General features: G+C 41.0%; 1 protein-coding gene across 13 annotated transcripts in view; it reads right to left on the reverse strand.

Annotated features, from left to right (window-relative positions):
* The window catches only part of UNC80 (unc-80 homolog, NALCN channel complex subunit), a 225,228-nt gene that overhangs the window by 33,752 nt on the left and 171,376 nt on the right, over nucleotides 1-20,100 (reverse strand). For 12 of the 13 annotated variants that reach the window (XM_059168183.1, XM_059168182.1, XM_059168177.1 and 9 more), the window contains 9 exons: nucleotides 19,705-19,885; nucleotides 17,842-18,110; nucleotides 15,830-15,964; nucleotides 14,226-14,364; nucleotides 13,225-13,321; nucleotides 8,741-8,911; nucleotides 5,579-5,671; nucleotides 4,139-4,174; nucleotides 3,577-3,795 (listed from right to left, as the gene is read on the reverse strand). In XM_059168183.1, the coding sequence (XP_059024166.1) occupies nucleotides 3,577-3,795; nucleotides 4,139-4,174; nucleotides 5,579-5,671; nucleotides 8,741-8,911; nucleotides 13,225-13,321; nucleotides 14,226-14,364; nucleotides 15,830-15,964; nucleotides 17,842-18,110; nucleotides 19,705-19,885 (1,340 nt within the window). The remainder of the gene's footprint in view (nucleotides 1-3,576; nucleotides 3,796-4,138; nucleotides 4,175-5,578; nucleotides 5,672-8,740; nucleotides 8,912-13,224; nucleotides 13,322-14,225; nucleotides 14,365-15,829; nucleotides 15,965-17,841; nucleotides 18,111-19,704; nucleotides 19,886-20,100) is intronic. The other variant, XM_059168180.1, reaches the window with a different exon arrangement.

Below are 20,100 nucleotides of genomic sequence, written 5' to 3' on the forward strand. Positions count from 1 at the left end.
CATTATCAGGAACTAGTTATTGTCTTGTCTCCAGACTGAACATTCACATTGTCTCCTGGAAACTGTGTGAATGCGCATGTCTTAAATCATTTTAAAAGCCTGTGTGTTCTTCTGTTTATCTCTTCCTCACAAATGTGTCATGCAGAAAATTCTTTAATTTTTCGGTTGTTTGAATGACAGATAAGAGCATATCTCCATGCACACATTTCTTTTTCCCTTATTATTTTACAGATAACATTGAGAAATGCCTGAGAAAGGATCAATCTGTCTATTTTAAGCATGAAAAACAGTATTTAGAACTGAATTTGAGTCATTTTATGCATTACTACCTGAATTTCTCTAATCCCTCTGGTGGTAAAAATGAATTTGCATTGAGCATAACACAGACATTTCCTTTAATATAGTCTTTGCTATACCAGCACATGGATAATCCCTTGGTAAAAAAATATTCCTATGGTCATTTCCCAGTGAGAACACAAGAGATTTTCCCATTGAGAGGGAGAGTTGAAGAGAAGGAGGCAGGGAGGTGAGGGAAGGTGGGAAGGGGAGAGACAGGGAGGGATGGAGAGAGAGAAACAAAGGGAGAGTGGGAGGGAGAAGAGAGAGAGAGAGCGAGAGAGCGAGCTGGACTTAGAGATCTCATTATCCTGACATATATATGTACACACACACACACACACACACACACACACACAGCTCTGGTTTGGGCAAATGAAGCATTAAATTCCCTTAGCACAGAGACTCTATCTTATCAGAGATCCCTGAAGTCAGCCATATATTTTGCTAATGCAGGAGTACAGATTGCCTCTTGCACTGCCTCTTGGTTCTCTGGCTTGAATCAGAGACTTCATGTAAACATCTCCTCTATCTCTTCCATTATGCCATTCCTGTTTTTATCAATCTTCTTTCCTTGAGTGATACTATCCATTCTTACAACTTTAAACAGGACCTATGTGCCCATGGTTCTGACTTTTACATATATCCAAATGTATATTTAATTTATAGGAAAAAAAAATCTATATAATGCCTTTTGGTTGGTGCAAGGTCAAAGTATATGGGTGTATCCCTACTTAGCAACATAGAATATCTCTGTATGGCCAGAGATCATGGCAGTTCCTTTTTTTTTTTTTTTTTTTTTTTAATCATAGTCTTGTTGTGAGAAGCAGCATTAATAGAGGTCAGTTAGTCTGTTTCCTGGAAATAAAAGTTCTGCCTCTCCTTCAATAGGCAATGAAAAAATTGTGCTTTTGAAAGATAATATCTTGGCTTCAGATAGGTTGGTCTTGATTAATTGCATTGTGATGTTATGCCAACCTTCAGTACTGACAGGCTTCCAACCATGCGAAACTAACACTTTATCTCCACCAGGGTGTTGTTCATTCCACCACTCTTTCCTTTTAACAAACACCAACCAGGAGACATTTCTTATCTTTGTATTTTAGAAAAGTAATTTTTTATTGAACAGCTAGGTGTTTTTTATCTTATCGACACTGATTTTGTAATAGGTCATTTCCTCCTCATTGCTTTGAAAACTTGGAAGCTCAAAATCAAATTTAAGTTCATGAATGGCATCTAATCTGATCAAATCATATAGATTTCCTGTGTTAATATCATCATAAACATAATTATTTCCTTGCTAATTTTCCACTTTATTCTGACTCTCTAACTTGTATATTCTATCCCTTTGTTTAATTTTCAAAGTTGCCTCAACTGTTTTATAAAATGATAAATACATAGATATATACACGTGATCTAGAGTACTTGCAACAATGTATTGTAGTTACTTTCTTATGTGTGCTGCTTGTGCTAGACTGTGGTCATGGGGAGACCCAGGACTTTATTTTACATTCCCAGTGTCTAGCATAGAATTTGGGCCATATTCATTAGCCTTAGTATCTGTTGAACTCTATTAACTCAGTGCCAGGGCACGGAGGTCAGTCATTTGAACTATAGCTCATTTAACCTTTAACAAGGTCTGGCCTCTAGAGGGCGCTCCAGACCTCTCTAACGAACACACTCCCCTTCCTCCAATGCCTTAAGAAGTATAGTTACAAATGGTCAAATTATAGGGCAGTTTCTAACCCAGGATCCTGATCTCCTCTTATTTATTTTTTATTTTTTTTATTTTTTTTTCTTCCCTTAATTCAATTTTTTATTAAGAATTATGCCTCTTATTCTCATTCATTTTTTAGGAATCTTGTCCCTTCACTCCCTCAAAATGGCAATGGGCAGTTCTCACCCTCTGATCATAGGAAAGTGATGTTGCTGTGTTCACAGGATTATTTGGTTCCCCTAGCCGTCATCAGTGGGAAAGGAGGAGAGATAGACTGACTGGAAGGAACACTAGGTTGCTATGGCAATAGCCTCGTCCTACTCCAAACCTTCCTACCCTTTGCCAGTGTAGGTGCTGAAATTCTCCATGTGAAATAAGCTCTTTCCCATTTCTGTGTGTTGGGAACACGAACACACACGAAGCTCTGGAGTCCTGGGTGTGTGCCAACAATTCAGAATGTGAAATTAGCTGGGAAGAAAAAGAGTCCATCTACTCTCTACATTTATGGACTCTCATTTTCGCTTACTTAGTACTTTCTAAAATTTTCAAGGGATAATTTTAAGAAAAAAGTTGGTGGCAATCAGGGAATCATCACCTTTTGCCAAATAGCAGTGTTAATCCTGAATGGCTAGAACCTCACTCTCCCTTCAGCTTTATAAGTTTACTAAACTTTTTGAGTGAATATTTTGCTACCTACAGAACTTTCCTTTCAAGGAGTTTCTATGACCTTTTACAAATTGTTACAAATTTGCATAGAACATCTAGAATGTTTCTTTTAAGAATCTGAGAATATACACACAGACTTCATGATTTATCACAACAAGTGAGATAAGACAACACAATAGGAAGAAGGAAATACGAGTGCACAGACTAGCAAGTCTAGAGCCTCTCCCTGGTACACCCACAGTAAAACTTTTTAAACAATGACTGGCCTCGTCCAGATTTCCAGCAGGACATTTTTTGTTTGAAACACTGGAAGGTTATTACGAACAACGTGTGTAAAAGGGATCAGAGAAAAGTGTGGCTCAGAGTTAAAACTAGCTCCCTTCCCTACAGGGCTCATTACTGAGTCCCCAGGTAGTACAGGAACAGAACAAGCCTTTGGGCAGAAAACAGTAGTGAATTTTTTTTCTTGTAAGCTGACAGAGAGGAAACACAGTTCTTGTGAAAATTCAGAATCTGGGCAGTAAATAGGACTCGGATGAAGGCTACTTTTCTAAGAATTTAGGTGACAAAATTTCCCTTTTACTCTCTTTTATTGAGGTAAATACATGAACTATGCTTTTCTGTCTTTGAGAGGACTCTCCCCCTGTCTATCCTGAGATCCTTTTTGACAAACTTAATATACATTTTCCTGGATGGCCCTATATGATATGCATCCAAGCCCACCCCCCCACACACAAAAATCACTCTGAATACCCAAGTTCTTATCCTGAGAGACCTCTCTCCCCCTGACACCCACACCCCAAAACGTATATCCCAACACTGTCCACATTCGGAAGCAGGAAAAGCAGGGACAATACCTCATGTGTGACTTCACATCCAGCAACTCCAGGGCCGTAACCCGTGGCTCCCCAGCCAGATTTTGCAAGATCTTCAGCCTGGGCCCGCAGTGCTTGTAAAATTCGGTACAGATATTCAGCAGGGACTCCCGAGGCCTTCGGAACTCCTCCCGAGCAATGCGTTCATCAAGTTCCTCTCTGGGAAGGCCTTGCCCTTCCTCCAGTAAGTGAAGATTTTCCCTGGGGGATTACAAAAATTTAACCGGGGGTCTGAAAAAGTGCGTGTGTGGTCACTGTGGGAGGAGAACCTCACACTGACGGAAAAGGTACGATTCCTTATATTACGTATCATGTGCATTCATGAGGAGAACCTTGTCTACAGGGTAAAGAAAATGTGCCACCCTAGAAGAGACTGCCATCCCAAATGGCAATGGCTTTACGCAAGCTGCTTCCTGAGGATTTACCCAGAAACAATATGACATGCATTAATGAAATGAAATCTTATGGAACCATAACCCAGCTCAAAAGACAATCATTACAAGACGTCAGAATGCGTACGAAATCAGAGCTTGTCTCTCTGTACCTGATAAAGTGCAGTTTGGCGCCTTGTTCCTGGTACCTGGGAATCAGAAGAACAGTCTGCATAACGATGAGGCAAGCACAGGGGCCCTGTGGTGGGGCTTCCTGGGGACTGTTTCTTGTGAGAAGCCCTTGAAGCTACACATACTGCTAAGCTCACCAACGCACATGGACTAATCCTAAAATATAAAATCTTCGTCTTTCATTTGGCCACCACACATGCTGCCAATATAGCTGCTGCTATACCGTCCCACTGGTAGAGCATGCATAGAAATACATTATAAAAACACATACAAAGTCATGGAATGCAGCCAAATGAGGGGACTTTTGAAAAGCTTTGAAAGCAGCATGAATCCAAGTTACAGTTTTAATACCATGTGCTCTGTTTCTGGGGATCAGAGGAAGAAATATGGCAGACTTCCTTTCAGTTCTGGAAACTTACCGCTTGAGGACGGATTAATAACAGGACTTTAGAAACTCTCTTTTCCTGTGTACCTTTTATCGGATACTTGAATCTAGCCCCTGAATATCACTTACAATGTTTTTGTTTTTTCTTGATATCTGAGAAATTGAGGCATGAGCTAACCATCACATCAGCTAACTTACAGTTGGGTCTGATATTTGCTTTATTTGTAATATAAATGATGAGTAGGGAATTAACTTTACATAAAGGATGATACATTCTTAAAACTGTGCTTCAGAGAGAATGGAAAATTGCAAAGTTTCTCCTTAAGATTTCCCTACTAACTAATAATTCCATCCTGGGAAAAAAGAACTTTTTCTCTACCTGATTTGGGGTTTGCCCTCTCTTAAGCCTTCCTTGGAGGAAGAAGTTAATTAAATATTTGTGTGTGTGTGTGTGTGTGTGTGTGTGTGTGTGTTAGGGTATTTGGTGGTTAACACGGACAGGATGAAGCTGTGTAAGTATTACTAGTATAGCCAGTAGTCTGAGTTATAGCAAAACAGGGGGTGGTGTGGGGGAGGGGGGGTGATTAAGTCAAGGACCACGAGAGCATCATTTGAGGACCCAAGTTAAAATTCGGATGAAATGCCTGTGGAAAATCTGCCCAGATGAAAGAAAGTTGACCCCGTATAACTGCCATGGGAATGAGAAACCACCCCCTGATTATTATTGCTTCATTGCCTTTTTCTTGGAGGCAAATGAAACAACACTGGAATAGATCAAAGACCACCCAGGCAGCAGAAAACATCTTGCGTGTCCATGCAAACAAACCGACACTGTGCCGATTTACAAAGGTGGCTTGGATTTCTCTCTGACGGTGTTAAAAGAAGCCTTGTAACTTTAAACTCTCGCCTTCCTTTCTTTTCCTTGGAGGATTTCGCACTCAATATTGACTATTTCAGGATTCCTTGCATTCCCAATGGCTGAGATTCGGGTTGTATGACATAGAGAGACCACAGGAGAATAAGGCCAGTGACTTACCTAGTGTTCACCCCAGACGACATGGTGTGATTGGCTGTGGTGGTTCCCTTATGACCTTGGTCACACCTGCTCATCTGTGGGGCTGTCATGGGCCTGTGATAGGGACAGGAACCACCACAACAAAAGAAAAATTGAAGTGGAGACATTTACAAAGTCCTCAAGTGACAGAAGCTCACATAAATTTTAAATTACTCACAGAGTCTTAAAAAGAGACTATTGTAAGAAAAAGAGAGAGAGAGAGAGACTGTTGTGTTGGGCTTTTCTGTCACACTCTTGCTGTTTCTGTTCTGAGAGGTACTTTAAAGGGATCATGGATTCCCAGGGGTCTGTTAGCATACCATGATTTAAGTTCTTCTGCTTCTTAGTTCTGAGGTATAAACTATGACACTTCAAACCAGACATTTATGAACTCAGGCTTCTAAGTCTTTATGATTCAGTGAGAGTCAAGAGCTCCTTTTTCAACTTGATAGATTACTAGGAAGTTAACTGTTCTGGACTGTAAGTGAAAGGTAACGATGTACATAACATTTTGGCCACTTACATTGTAATCAGCCACCTTATTTTTCTGAAAAAACTATCAAAGAATGAAAGAACCCTTCTAGGCAAAATTATACTTAAGACTACCCAGAAAAATGAGTAAATTCGTATCTATAAGTCAGTAATTTAGATGCTCAGAAATAGATCTGAATCATCTCACAGCTTTTATATTTGTAGGGTTTACTTTAAATCCTAGGTAATCTTTGTCTCTCTGTTGACCTCTGAGAGCAATGGAAGGGACGCAGCTTTCCAAAGCAAGTCTTGTATGAACTCTTTCAGGCTTGCTTTTATGATGCTCATTTTCTGTATGCTGGGTGTGGCTGGAAAGTAAGCTTTTAATAATCACACTAGACCTTCTCCTTCTGTGCCATTGTTGTGGAAGAACTTAAAGATGGCCCCGGGCCCCTACACTCCCCTGGTATCACCCCTGTGATTATGAACTTTTACACTGCCGAAGGGAAATTATCTGGGTAGGTCTAATCCTACTGCATCAGGCCTTAAAAAAAGCAGTTTTCTCTTGCTAGGAACAAAGAGATTTGAAGCATGAGAAGGACTCAGGGCGCCATTGTTGGCTGGAAGACAGAAGGGGCCATGTGGGAAGAAAGGCTGGTACCCTCTAAAGTAGAGAGTGGCTGTGGCTGACAGGAAGGAGGTGGAAACTCAGACCTAAAGCTGCATAATGCTGGGTTCACCAAAAACCTAAATGGGGTTGGAAGTGGATTGTTTTCCCCAGGGCCTTCAGATAAGAGCCCAGCTTGACCGCCATCTTAATTTCAGCCTCATGAGACTCTGAGCAGAGAAACCAGCTGAGCTTGCCCAGTTCTGGCCTATGAAATACAAGATAATGTTTGGTTTTATGCCTCTGAATTTGTGCTAATGCATTACATAACAACAGAAAACTAACATTAACACAGTAGTAATATGCTTCTTTGTGTGTAACAATCAATGTTTGTTCATGAGTAAAGGAATTAGGAGAACAGAAGTGAAATGGGGCTCTTCTTACTTGTAAAAATGGCAAAGCCAACCTTATTCTTGGCTGACCAATGAGGTTAGTTCTCCCTTCTGTCAAGAGAATGTTAAATACACTGGAATATTTAGAGTCACAGAATTTTAAATGTCAGTACTCCATCCATTCCACTCTTGGTGGAATTTTGGGTAAGTCAATGTTGGATAAGTTAGTTGACCTATTCTGATAAAAAGAACAGATAGGAGGAAAGCACTGAGATTGTATGATGTGAGGAGAAATAACAAAGGCAGCCCGTGGGAAGACTTGGTTAGTCTTCTCTATTCTAACTGCATGAAGATGCTAGTGATAGAACCAGAGAGGCCCAGAAGGAAGAGTAAAAGTAGCATTTCTCCTTAGGATATTCTTCCTTCTAGGACTTTCAGGAAACCAACATCAAAGCATTAGGAGTGGGTCCCATTGGAAGAGGCAATTTGCCATGGCTCCCTGTTCTACTACTATTTCCCATCCCCTCAGCTAGGTGCATATGGGCCCTTCAACAGTGGTAGTCTGCCAAGGGCCTTTGGGCTACACTCTTGCTTGCCTAGGTTGGCAATATAGCCCATCATTAGAAACTAAATATATACTGACTTAATGAATCATAATCTCCTTCCCTCTCTCACTTGCTGGTACATGCTAGAGAAGTCCTTCCTGGATGGAAGGATTTCAGCTACTTCTCATTAACAGGGCAAGATGGGGCAGGAGACGGTGGTGCCTTTTGGTGGGAGTAAATCAGAGACAGAATTTAGGGTAAAAGGATGTGGCCAAATGGGATGGAGGAGTAGAGACACCACCTGAGGGAGAAGTCATCCCCACCTCTGCTCTGGGGAACACTATCTCCTAGCTCATTTTGGATGGGAACAGAGAAAGCAAGCCAGATATCTGCACAGCTTCCTGCCTCCTCCTCTTCTCAGTCCTCTCACTCTGTCTGCCCATCCTCCCTCCCATCTCCGTCTGGCCTCTCAGCGCATTCTGCTTCTGCACCCAAGACCCATGCGACAGGGCTAACTTCTTGGTACTTTGTCTAGGGCTGAACTCTGGTGTCAACGTACCTTTCTATTCCCAAATTCCTCAGGCCCTATCCCAGCACCACAGAGCTTTGCCCCACAGAGGATCTGTTGAGTTCTAGCATTAGAATAAAATTCTGTTGTTTACTTTTGTTATGTAGTTTCTGAAACTACAGTCAAAAAAACAAACACAACTCTTTACAAGCAGTAAAATAATAAAAGGCAGCTTAGTTGGAATTACAGATATTTCATGTCTCATAAAATAATATAAAAGCTAATAAAAATATGGATCACATTTTCACATTCACCCCATTAGCCCTTTTACAAAACGATTCGTTCACCACTGGGTTAAAACCGCCCCGGACCGTTTTAGGTGCATGCAGATGTCTTCTTGGTATCATCACTATTATTATTATTCATCATTCAGAGTACTTAGCATTATTTATCCAAACAACTTGGAGAATGTTTGCAGTTTTAAGCCACAAAGGGCTGGGTTTGGGCAGGTGTGTGTCAATAAAGACAGGGTTTTAGGGATTTTTAGCTGCCATGTTTTTCTTCCTCTTTCTGGCAGCTACGTACCATGTGAGGCTCTGACTATTTCTGTGATGGGATTACCTGGTGAGGACCTCTACACTGTACAAAAGGGCCTGCAGGGATGTCGCCAGAGCAGCTGTGGCTGCGATCTCCTCTCGGGCAGCAGGCACCGTCTCCACTTGTGATGTCTGTCTCTTTAGCTTCTGTAGGTAACAGGGAACTAGAGCTTCCAAGACCATCAGCATCTGAAGACTTTAATCAGAAAGTCAGTCACTTGGGTTGGCTGGGTTATACTTGGGAGCAATTAACAGCCTGGTTCTGAGGCCCCTTCCCACCCCACCCAAGCCAAGAGTTAGTAAAGCTGCTGGGAAGATTGACCGACGCCAATTAATCAATTGATTCACTAATTAATCGAGCACCCAGTAAAAGCTGAGGCAGTTCTGCTTGCCTTTTGGGAGAATATGTGGGGAGGGGAAAAGTAGCGAAAGGACAGCTGGTGGAGAGACCATGCAATGGTTGGCGGAGCTGTGGCTCCGTCTAGAGAAGTCAGCGTCATGACGATCAATATGGCTGCCACTCGGGGATTTGCTAAGAGTGATTTTCAGCTGAAACAAAATGTAGACAAGATAAAACCCTTCTCTGGGAGGCTGGCTTCTTAAAGGTTAAGCAGTTTTCAAGAAAAGAGTCTGTGGAAACAGCGTCTGTGATGCAGGTTGGAAAATGGCTGCTTATTGGAGTGAATAATGAAAAATCTCAACGACATCTTAGTAAGAGATACATGTTAAATGTGAGTACCTAGAAACACTGACGGTAAAAGTAAGAACAAACACCAGCCAGACTTATTATAAAGTTATAATAATTAAGACAGAATAGTATTGGTGCAAGTGATGAGGGATAGAAGCAGAAAGACGTTCACCTTTAGCCCAGAAGGCTGACCTAGAGCCTGCATAGGTCCCATAGGTATCAAACACAGGCTGGTTGCTACATTCTTAAAGGGTCTCGTGACTGCCTATGTGTCTCAGCCATAGTTAATACCGAACTGAATGAGAAGTACCAGAGAAATCTTGCAAAAGTAGTTTTATGAGAAGTTCAAAGAAGGCATTTATGATCTAACATTCCCTGCGTGTCATCCTCCCCTTGAGCACGAAGCATATAACCACCAGCGTCGTAAAGCAAAAAGTACAGATATTTCTGCCCATAGGTCCTGTCCCCTTGCTACTTAAATAAACTCACTAAGCTGCACCTTACAACATCTCAAGAATTCTTTCTTGGCGGGGGAGGGGGGGAGAATTCTTTCCAGGCTGTTGTACTCTCTGACCCCACAACACAAGGAGAGACAGACAGACAGACATGGGGAACAAAATAAGGAGTCTGAAACAAATCCACAGATACTTGATTTATAACAAGAATGACACTGCAACGCAATGGGAAATGCTAACCTTTCCATAAATGGTACTTTGTCTATCGCCTATTAGTATCTATATGGGAAAACGAAATCTTGACTTTTACTTTACATCATACCAAAAATTGAGGGTAAAAAACAACAAATCATTTGGCAGATACTAGAAGGGGATATATTCATAAGCTTGGGTTAGCCAAGATTTCTTAAGGGGACACAGAAAGCACTAAACAGTAAGGTAAATAGTTATACATTAGACCACGTTAAAATGAAGACTTCTATCCATTAAAAGATAATGTTAGGTGAGTAAAATTATAAGTCACAGAGTAAGAGATGTTATTTGAATGCATATAACCCGCGGTGTGCAGGAGTGGACATTTAACAGGTCAAGGCAATCTATATATGCAACTGTTTCCAACCCCATGTTCAACGATGTCAGGCTGGTATCCCATACTCAGCCATTTCTAGATATTAGCAAATTAGCAATGCTATGTATCAGGGACTCTATTCCCCCAGAGAGCTGGTTATTAAATGTTTACCAGCACCTCAGTCCATATAAGCTCAAAGGAATTACATCAGATTCTTTAGACAAATTCAACATATCAAATAAAATAAATACTGATAAACTCATTTAAAAATGGGTGGAAGACTTCAATAGGCACTTTGCGAAAGTAGCTATCCAAATTCCATTAAACATCGGGAGAGCTTCCAAACCTTTCAGTTTGGAAGAGGGAAATGCAAACTGAAACACACAATGAGATATCAATATCACCCCCCCCCAAAAAAAAAAGCTAAAATAAAGACTGAGTATCAAATGCTGATGAGGCAGCAGAGTATTGGGACATGCACACGCCACTGGTGGAAACGGAGATTGACACAACCACTTTGTAAAACAAGTAATATCTACTAAAGCAAAACATACAGATATTCCATGACCTAGCACAGCATTTTCACCTACAGAAATACAGACACACGAGCTCCCAAAGACGCATACAAAAACATTTCACTGCAGCAGTATTTGTAATGGCCTCAAATTGGATATAACACAGAAATCTGTCCACGAGAAATCAATTGTGGCATAGACATTAAATACTGGAGAACAAACTGGTGATGCACAATGATGTGGGGGAAACTCATAAAGTAATATTGAATAACAATAGTGGGACATTAAAAAGTACCTACTATATTATTTCACTTGAATAGAGTTCAGAAATAGACAAAGATGATTTGTGATGTAGGATAGTGGCTCCTCTGATTTTTCCATTTGAGTGGTCGTTGTGTAGATGGGTTAACTTTATCAACATTGGTACAACTATAAAGTTATTATTTTTAAAAATGTTTTTGTATAAATGTTGTATTTAAATAGAATACATTTACTCTAAAAATTTAAGTACAATAGGGACTCGGTGTTACCAGTGCTGAAGTGTTATAAGAATTGTACTTGTTCCTTGAGAGAGATCCCAGGGGACAGCTGCTTAAGACAACTTGAGTCTACGCAGAAATTCAGGAACCCCTCTGACAGAACAGAATAGTGAACCAGGGAGGATAATTCTTTTTTTAATTTTAATTTAACGTAACAAGATTGGACTTTGGCCTTTAGCTCACAATGACAAGAGAATTTGATTGTGAACTTGAATTCCTATTGATTTCAGTGTGTTTGGATTTTAACTTGAGAGAGGATTTCATGTCTCACCAGAAATTTGATAATGGAAAAAATTTTTAGTTAAATCTGGGGGTTTTCTAGGTCATTGGCATTTTGACATTGGAGAAGATTTCTGCATTTTACTACTGCAGTGTCTGGATATCACTTCCTCTCACTGCAGATCCTCTGAGACACCCTACTAACAATGTACTTGGACCCACTTGGAATAGGAAGTAGGATAGGGAGTGTTTCTGTACCCACAAATAGAGTGGGCTTGGAGTTAACTTGACACAGGGTTTCAATCCCTGTCACGCCATTTACGGGGCTGTGATATTATAGGAGGAGCCCAAGGGACGGAGGAGAAGGACAATCACTATAGACTGCAGGTTTGCTCCCTTGAGGGCCATAGCCACATTTCTGGTTGACCACAGGCATGATATTGAATCCCCACTGATTAACACCAAAAAAAAGCCAGGAATCTTGGGGTTGGGGGTGGGTGGGTATTTCTTACTCATTTTTCATGCAGAGAGAATTCAATTAATCTGAGTCCTGGTCCCTCTTTAACCCTTTCCTCATTTTGTTCTAGGGGAGGGAAAAAGACTAATCTGAGAGAAAAACTGACAAAGATACACTGGCAAAACCAGCTCCGCTGTTTTCTTTCTTTTTGCAAGAGCTGGCAACAGGGTAGGACTTCTTCCCTCCACACTGAATTTTCAAGGCGGTCCCGTTTCCAGCTTGATCCTTATACGAAAAATATGATAGCATGTAACCTGTGATTTTGTTTATGAGCGAAACATTACAGGAAAAGATCAAAGTAGATTGAGAAGTAGAGAGGGAGAGATTGCCCAATATTGATATAATTGAGGATTATATCATTAAGAGAGTTGATTAAGCCAACCTCAGGGTGCATTTAAAGGAATGTAGCTCTATTATTTTTAGGGACCTATAAGTACATAACAGGGGGCTATCCCTGATTCATCTGAATTACTGTCTCTGTCTTTAAAAGGTCTCTTTTAATAGCAAGATGAGACTGATTTCCATGTTGCGTATCAGTACATAAATCAGACCAAAGCCAACGTCCTGAAGTAGGGATGACACCTCCCACGTGACTCCTTTGTGTTCCTTACACTTGGCGAAATGACAGGCAAGATTGATATTCTTGCTCTTTGTGGGAAAGGAGTTCTTATTGCTCCATGAAAAGCATTTTCTTCAGTAATTTAGTGGTTTGCCCTGGAATTTTGTTTGCTATTAATTTATATCACATGTCAGGACAGTATTTCCTGAACAAGACTAAATATCTTAGCTGCTGCACAAATTCCAAATTTTAGGTATTTTATATTAATGAAGATTTACTATATTTTCCAGAACCTGTACTATGGTAAGTTTCCTAGATGTCGTTATTGAAAACATCCTTGCCAGAATATTACAAGATGATATTAGCAAATGTAACCCTTGTGTTCGCTCACTTCTATTTTCTTAGCCATATTTACTTATCACAAGGCACAGAATAAAGGGCTGAATTACCTTCTGAATGACTCCGGAGCATATGCCACCACAGTCACACAGAGTTTAATGGCCTCACTTATAGAGAATGTCAGGTCTTCGTTTCCATAGCAGAAATCTGAAGGGACAGAAGGCCAAGGTGCAAAATCAGAGTGGAGTCCACCAGGGATAAAGAAATTATCACTCTTAACATTCCGGTTAAATTTTATAGCCATTTCTCTGTCAGATTTTATTCCTACACTGTGAACACGATTAATTTCTTCCTCTAAAGGGACTGAAAATTCTGTTTCCCAATTTTGAATAATCAGATAAAAAATAAAAGTGCTTTTTGGGGGGTAGTTTAGAAAAAAATCTGACCTACTAGATGATATCCAAGGACATGCAGATGTCTAAGACATGAGACTTTATCGTTGAATTCTCTCTTATTCTACACATTCCATGATCATAAAAGACCATTTTAGAGAGTTACTCACCTAGAATTGTCTGGAAAAACCCAATTTTCTGAACACTGTGTTACTAGAGCAGTGTAGTATCAGACACCGTTTTAATACAATTTCCATGGTAGAGAATTCCATACTCTTTAGGATTTTCAAGAAATTTAAAAAATTTTTTTGAAGATCTTGTCTTTTTTTGGGGGGGGGAGAGCGAGTGAGCGCTTGCAGGCAGGAGTAGAGGGGAAGGGAGAGGGCCAAGCAGACTGTGCAGAGTACCCAGCCCACAGCACTGTGCAGAGTACCCAGCCCACAGCACTGCTTGATCCCTGCATCTCAGAGCTTGATCTCTGAGATCTTGACTCCAGCGGAAACCAAGAGTTAGATGTTTCACCTAACAGACTAAGCCAGCCAGATACCTTTAAGATTTTCAAGAAATGTAAGAAAAAACAGGAGATAAGAAAGGTCCTCATTCAATTTATACCACTCTTCCATTTTTCTTTCTGTTTTGATTTAATATAGAATTTAAAATAGAATCATTAAAAAAATTACAATCTACAAAGGGAAGGTCAGGGCAACTTTTGTTTTTACCTAATGATTTAAGAGGCTTCTCAGCTTTGACCAGCTCTAAGATGTCTAATATGTCAGTGGCCTCTCCTTCTAGGGACTGCAGCAGGTCAAACAGGCACTGGGCTGACACGCCTTTGTTGGGTCTGTTATTGGCAGCATCCTGTATGAAGAAAGGCTATTTTAGTTTATTGATTTCTGCCTTGGCATTAATGTGGTTTGATCAGGAGTTCAAATCTCACATGCACCACCACTGATAACAATTACATCGATTTGGCATGCAGCTCCCAGGATCCAGCAGTGCTGCTACATGATTTTTGGAATGAACACTGGGCTCTCAAGGGATGTATTAAATGTTGATCTGGTACAAAGAGATATTTGTACAAACTCCGAAAAATACAGCAATATGTAGACCTCCAGAACAATTCATGTAAATGTCTCCTCTGGTCTGCAATGGAAGGGCTCAGCATTCCCAAAGGGACTTTTGCAATGTAGGAGTTGAACACATCAAATATGTCTGGGGAAACAGACGCTTATTTTAACAACTCTGTGCATTTTTCAGGTCTTGTTTGATAATATAACTCTCAAATGGAGATGCTTGCCATTTAAAATCTTGCTATTTAAAATGGCTTTGATTCATTAAAACAACAAATCCCTCTAAAATTCCTACTATGTGCCATGTACAATTCTGTATACTGAGGTCATAACAAAACAAAACCAAAAAAGGCATACAAACAAAACAACTAAAAACAAATCAAAAGCAAACAGAAAGACAGATGAAGGTCTTGCTTTAATGGAGCTTAAATTCTATTTTGGGGTATGGTAGAGATATATATCAGTGCAACACACGCATGACATGTGATGTGGTATAAGCATTCTGAAGAAAAAGAAAAGCAGCGTGAGTGCTAGACAGTGATAGAAAGGAATGAGAATCAGGAATCTCTTCCTTTTTATTAACAGAGTATAAAAAATTGGGGAGTTGGCCTATCTATATCCTACAGGCAGAGATGAGTATTGAAGAAAAATGAAGAGAAATAATTTATGATTCGTATCCCACCAGTTGAAGAAAGAGAGCTGAGACACTGATTATACAAACAGACAATATAAATGAACAGGTCATATATAAAAATAGAACTCTGATCTATAACCTGTATAACCTGCCCAGGAAACCAAATTATTGTCCCCAGTAATCCGCCCAGGAAGCCAGCTTGCTACAAGTCAGGTTAGTAGGAAGTCAGACTACTAGCTCTACTGGAAACCAAACAATAACCCGTTTAACCATTGGCCCCCAAATGGAGGACTTGACGACAACTGACAGATTCCCTGATCCTTCCTTGTTCCTGCTTTCAACTAGACCAATCAGAAAAAGACAAATATGTACCCTTAGCCAATTAAATAGGATGGCCCACATCTAGTTAGCCTGCTTACAGCTCCCCCCCCCAACAGCCTCCAATCAGGGCATACCTGATTTTCTTCTCCACCATAGAATTTTCTTACTCCTCTGTCTGCCTTTGAGTCTTTGCCAAGACTCAAGTGGTGAACTCCCTTGCTGTAGCACACTCTAACTAAAAGAGCCTTTGCTTTTCTCATGGGGTTGGTCTACATTTATTTCCACAGAGCTCACTTACAGGAAACTCCAGGAGAGGGGCCACACTAGCAAACAGCTGCAGCACAAATGGTTTTCGGTGTAGAATGTAGAACTGGTGGCAGGCAAATTCGATGGCTTGACGCAACTGGGGGTTACTTTCATAATCGGAGTACACCTGTGGAAAAACACCACGTATTCAGAAAATGCCTCAACAGCATATCAGAGTTGTGTTTGCTTTTAAAATTCATAGTTATGGAGGGGCACGTGGGTGGCTTAGTCGGTTAAGTATCTGACTCCTGATTTTTGGCTCAGGTCATACTCTCAGGGTCCTAAGTTCAAGCCCCGTGCCAGGCTCTGCGCCGAACATGGAGACTGCTTAAGATTCTCTCCCTCTCCCCTTCCCTGCCCTCCCCCCGCCTGCCCCTCACAGTCTTTCTCTCTCTACAAAAACAAAACAAAACAAAAACAAAAGACCTCATAGCTATGGGAAGCATGGAGAGAAACGGCTAATTTAATACGGTGGTAGATGGGAGTATAACAGAGTATAACCTCTTTTGTGAGAAATTTGGTAATAAACATGAATATGCTTTTTCCTAGGGAGTTTGTTGCTAGGAATTTATCTCAAGAAAAGAATTGGACAAAGGTACAAAGATTGATAGACAGGAATTCCTATGTAATTTTGTTTACAATAGTGGAAAATTTCAAACAAATGAAACTATTCATAAATTGGGATAGGTTAAGTGACTTATGGTATATGCAAACAACAGAATATTATGTAGCTATTAGAAGGATGCTCTAGCACTGAATGTAGCTACATGAGAAAATGCCTGTGATACTCCTAGTGTGGTGTGAGAAAAGCAGGTACCAAACTCCAACATGTGGTATGATCCAACTTTTGTTCAAAAAAAAAAAAAAAAAAAAAAGGCAGGATAGAGTGTAAGGATTTTCAAGAAGTATGAATAAATGGTTATCTAGGAAGGAGGGTTATGCATGATCTTTGTTTTCTCCTTTAAAATTTATCTTCTGGATTTTATAACAAGCATTCATTATTTTTAGAAATCTGTAAAAAAGTCATAAAAATAGAGAAAATTTCAGCTATTTAAAAATAGGAGAGGCCTGATACTCAAGAAAATGTCTTGCCCCTGTAGATTGAACAAACCTTACTTTGCACAAGCATGAATTACTTTTATAATTAAAAAAAAAAAAATTCTTTAGTTATTTGACAGAGAGCTAGAGAGCACAAGTAGGCAGAACGGCCAGCAGAGGGCGAGGGAGAAGCAGGCTCCCTGCTGAGCAGGGATCTGGGACTCTATCCCAGAACCCTGGGATCATGACCTGAGCCCAAGGCGGATGTTTAACCAACTGAGCCACTCAGGTGCCCCAGTTTAATAATTTTTTTAAAACTTCCATAGGAGTAGAGGACTACGATGAGCCCCTAAGCTCTGTCTGAACTTCAACCACTACTCCTAAACATAGCCAGATACACATTAGACCTGAGTACATGGAAATTGTTCCTGCTGACTTAACCTCCTGCAGTCTCAGCATAGCAAGTTTAATAGCAGCAGAAATCTCGATTCAGAGATCAGAAAATCTCTCAGGAGAAACATCATCGGGACACTTGCCATACATTTGAGTAAAGAGAGCAATGATTCCCAAACTTCTAGGGCATCAGACCCCCCGGAGGTCTTATAAGAGTCCAGATGAATGGGCCCTGACTCCACAGGTTCTGCTTAAGGAGGTCTGGGGTGGGGCCCAAGGATGTGTATTTCTAACAAATTCCCAGGCAATGCTGATGCTTCGGGTTCAGTGACAGCACTTTGGGAACCCCTCAAAGAGTGGATAGAGGAAATAGGAAAGCCTCTTCCAGGTCTGGGATATCTCAGGATAGATAGAACAGGGTATTGTGACCTTCCGGAAAATTCTGGGGAGATTTCACTTGGTGCTGTCGACTGCCACAAAAACAGATAACTCCATCCTTTAAAAGTCTTAGTACAGGTCTTGTTGACCTGCCGTAGGGGCAGGTGATTTTCTGGAGAGGAGGCTGAGCCACACCTGCAGCATGGTGGGCAGGATCCACTGGTAGCCGCTGAGAGAGAACAGGTGGTTGAAGTGCACGGCGCTGTTGATGACGGTGGCGGCGTATTGCCGGAGCAGGGCGCTGTCTTCTGGGTGGAGGATCAGAGCCCCGTTGAACACATTGAGGAAGAGCATGATTTCATCTCCCCAGGGAAACTCGCTCGGCATGCCCAGGAACATCTCTTCCAGGAGCTGGATCCACAAGCTTTTCTGAAGAGTGTCGAGGCCGAACAGCTCCTTGCCAGCTGTGAGAACATGAAACAGCAGAGACAGAATTAGCCCCACGCCAATCCTGTCGGCGTGGGAGGACGAGCCCCGCGGAGGGCACTGCTGCTTCCCATTTGTTCCAATCTGGGATGTGACGATGTGCTGAGGAAATGCTACCAGCACACGCTGCTGCCGCTGGTCTCACACCCCCTGGTTCTCAAAGGACTTCCATCATCACCTCTTTGATTCGACTCTGGAGGCAAGACACGGCTGGTATTTGCAGCGTGTTGCTACTGCTTCAACTGTGGCTTTGAGAAAAAAGTTAGTTGTTGCAGAAAGGAAATGGCAGGGCTGGGTCTGGTTCTAGATCTCTAAACTCCTGGACAGAGTAGAGCTCTTTCTACCTTTTGCTCTGGAGCTTCTGGCTGGAGAAGACATTGAACACTGGGAGGCTAATTGTGAATATCTTAAGTTAATAAGTGAGTCACCCTGCAAGGCTTCAAAGAGAGTCTCTTTCTGTCTCTCTGTCTCTAACTAACTCTCCATTCAGGTGTAACTCAGAGTAAAACAAACATGCACAGATCTCTAATGGAGAGTTCCATGACTTTTGACAAAAATACACACTCATGTAACCAACGCACTAGTCAATATATAGACCATTTCATCATCTCAGAAAGTTCCTAGGAGCTCCATTGCACCCCCCCAACTCAGAGGAAACCACTGTCCTGATTTCTGTAAATGAATTTTGCCTCCTGAAGTTCATATGAACACCTGATCTTCACTTAATCAAGTAATAATACCTATTACTACCTACCCTAACAATACCATACTGCTTCAACTGCTTATGGAAAGAAGATGTGGTATATATATATATACATATATATATATATATATATGTATATATATATGAAAACTACTCAGCCATCAAAAAATAAAATCTTGCAATTTGCGATGACATGGTGGATGGAACTAGAGGGTACTATGCTAAGCTAAATAAGTCAGAGAAAGACAATTATCATATGATCTCACTGATATGTGGAATTTAAGAAACAAGACAGAGGATCATGGGGGTGGGGGGAATAAAACAAGACAAAACCAGAGAGGAAGAAAAACCATAAGAGACTTTTAATCATAGGAAACAACCTGAGGGTTGCTGGAGGGGACAGGGGTTGGGAGATGGAGTAACTGAGTGATAGACATTAAGGAGGGTACGTGATGTAATGAGTACAGTATTATATAAGATTGATGAGTCACTGACCTCTGCCTCTGAAACCAATAATACTTTATGTATTAATTAATTGAATTTAAATTAAAAAAAACCAAAAACCAAAAATCCCTGCTTATGGTTAGTTAAGAACAGTGGTCTCCGTTTGATCCCTGGAATAGCATCATCAACATCACCTAGGAACTTGCTGAAATTTGAGTTCCTGGGCTCCATTTCAGAGCTACTGAATGAGGAGCTGGGGCGGGTGGACCCAGCAATCTGTTTATCAGATTCTCCAGGTGATTCTGATGCCTCAGGCTGAGAAGCACAGGCTTAGAGAAACTGGTAATGATGCTTTCCAGCTGAGGACCAAACAAAGGCATAGGAAGCCCAAGAAAAAAATGCATTTTTTTTTTTTTTTTTGATACCTTGTGGATCACTGAAGAGTGAAAATTCAGCGTCAATAGCACTTCGGGGGAATGAGGGTAGTCGGAGGAGGTCTTCCTGGAGCATGGAGACATGGGACTGTTTGTGGGCTGTGGGGATCTTCTGTGTCAGGGAGATGAGAAACAAAACCCGCCCGACTTCCTCCAGCTTCCGAGTGAACACCTAGCAGCAAACAAAAGCAGGAGCAGTGGAAAAGGAGAATTAGCAACCCTGAAATTAAAAGGAGTGAAGATCTTGAAGTCAAATCTTTCATTGCAAATGCAGCTGATATATAAAAAAAAAAAAAAATCAAGGTGGGGGGCAGTGTTGAATTGAGGGAGAAATTTTTTTTTCTTTACCCCACCGAAAGAGCAAACAATGCTTGATTGACTCTTACT

Source organism: Mustela lutreola, chromosome 3, assembly GCF_030435805.1.
Source record: "Mustela lutreola isolate mMusLut2 chromosome 3, mMusLut2.pri, whole genome shotgun sequence".
In the NCBI taxonomy this organism is placed as follows: Eukaryota; Metazoa; Chordata; class Mammalia; order Carnivora; family Mustelidae; genus Mustela; species Mustela lutreola.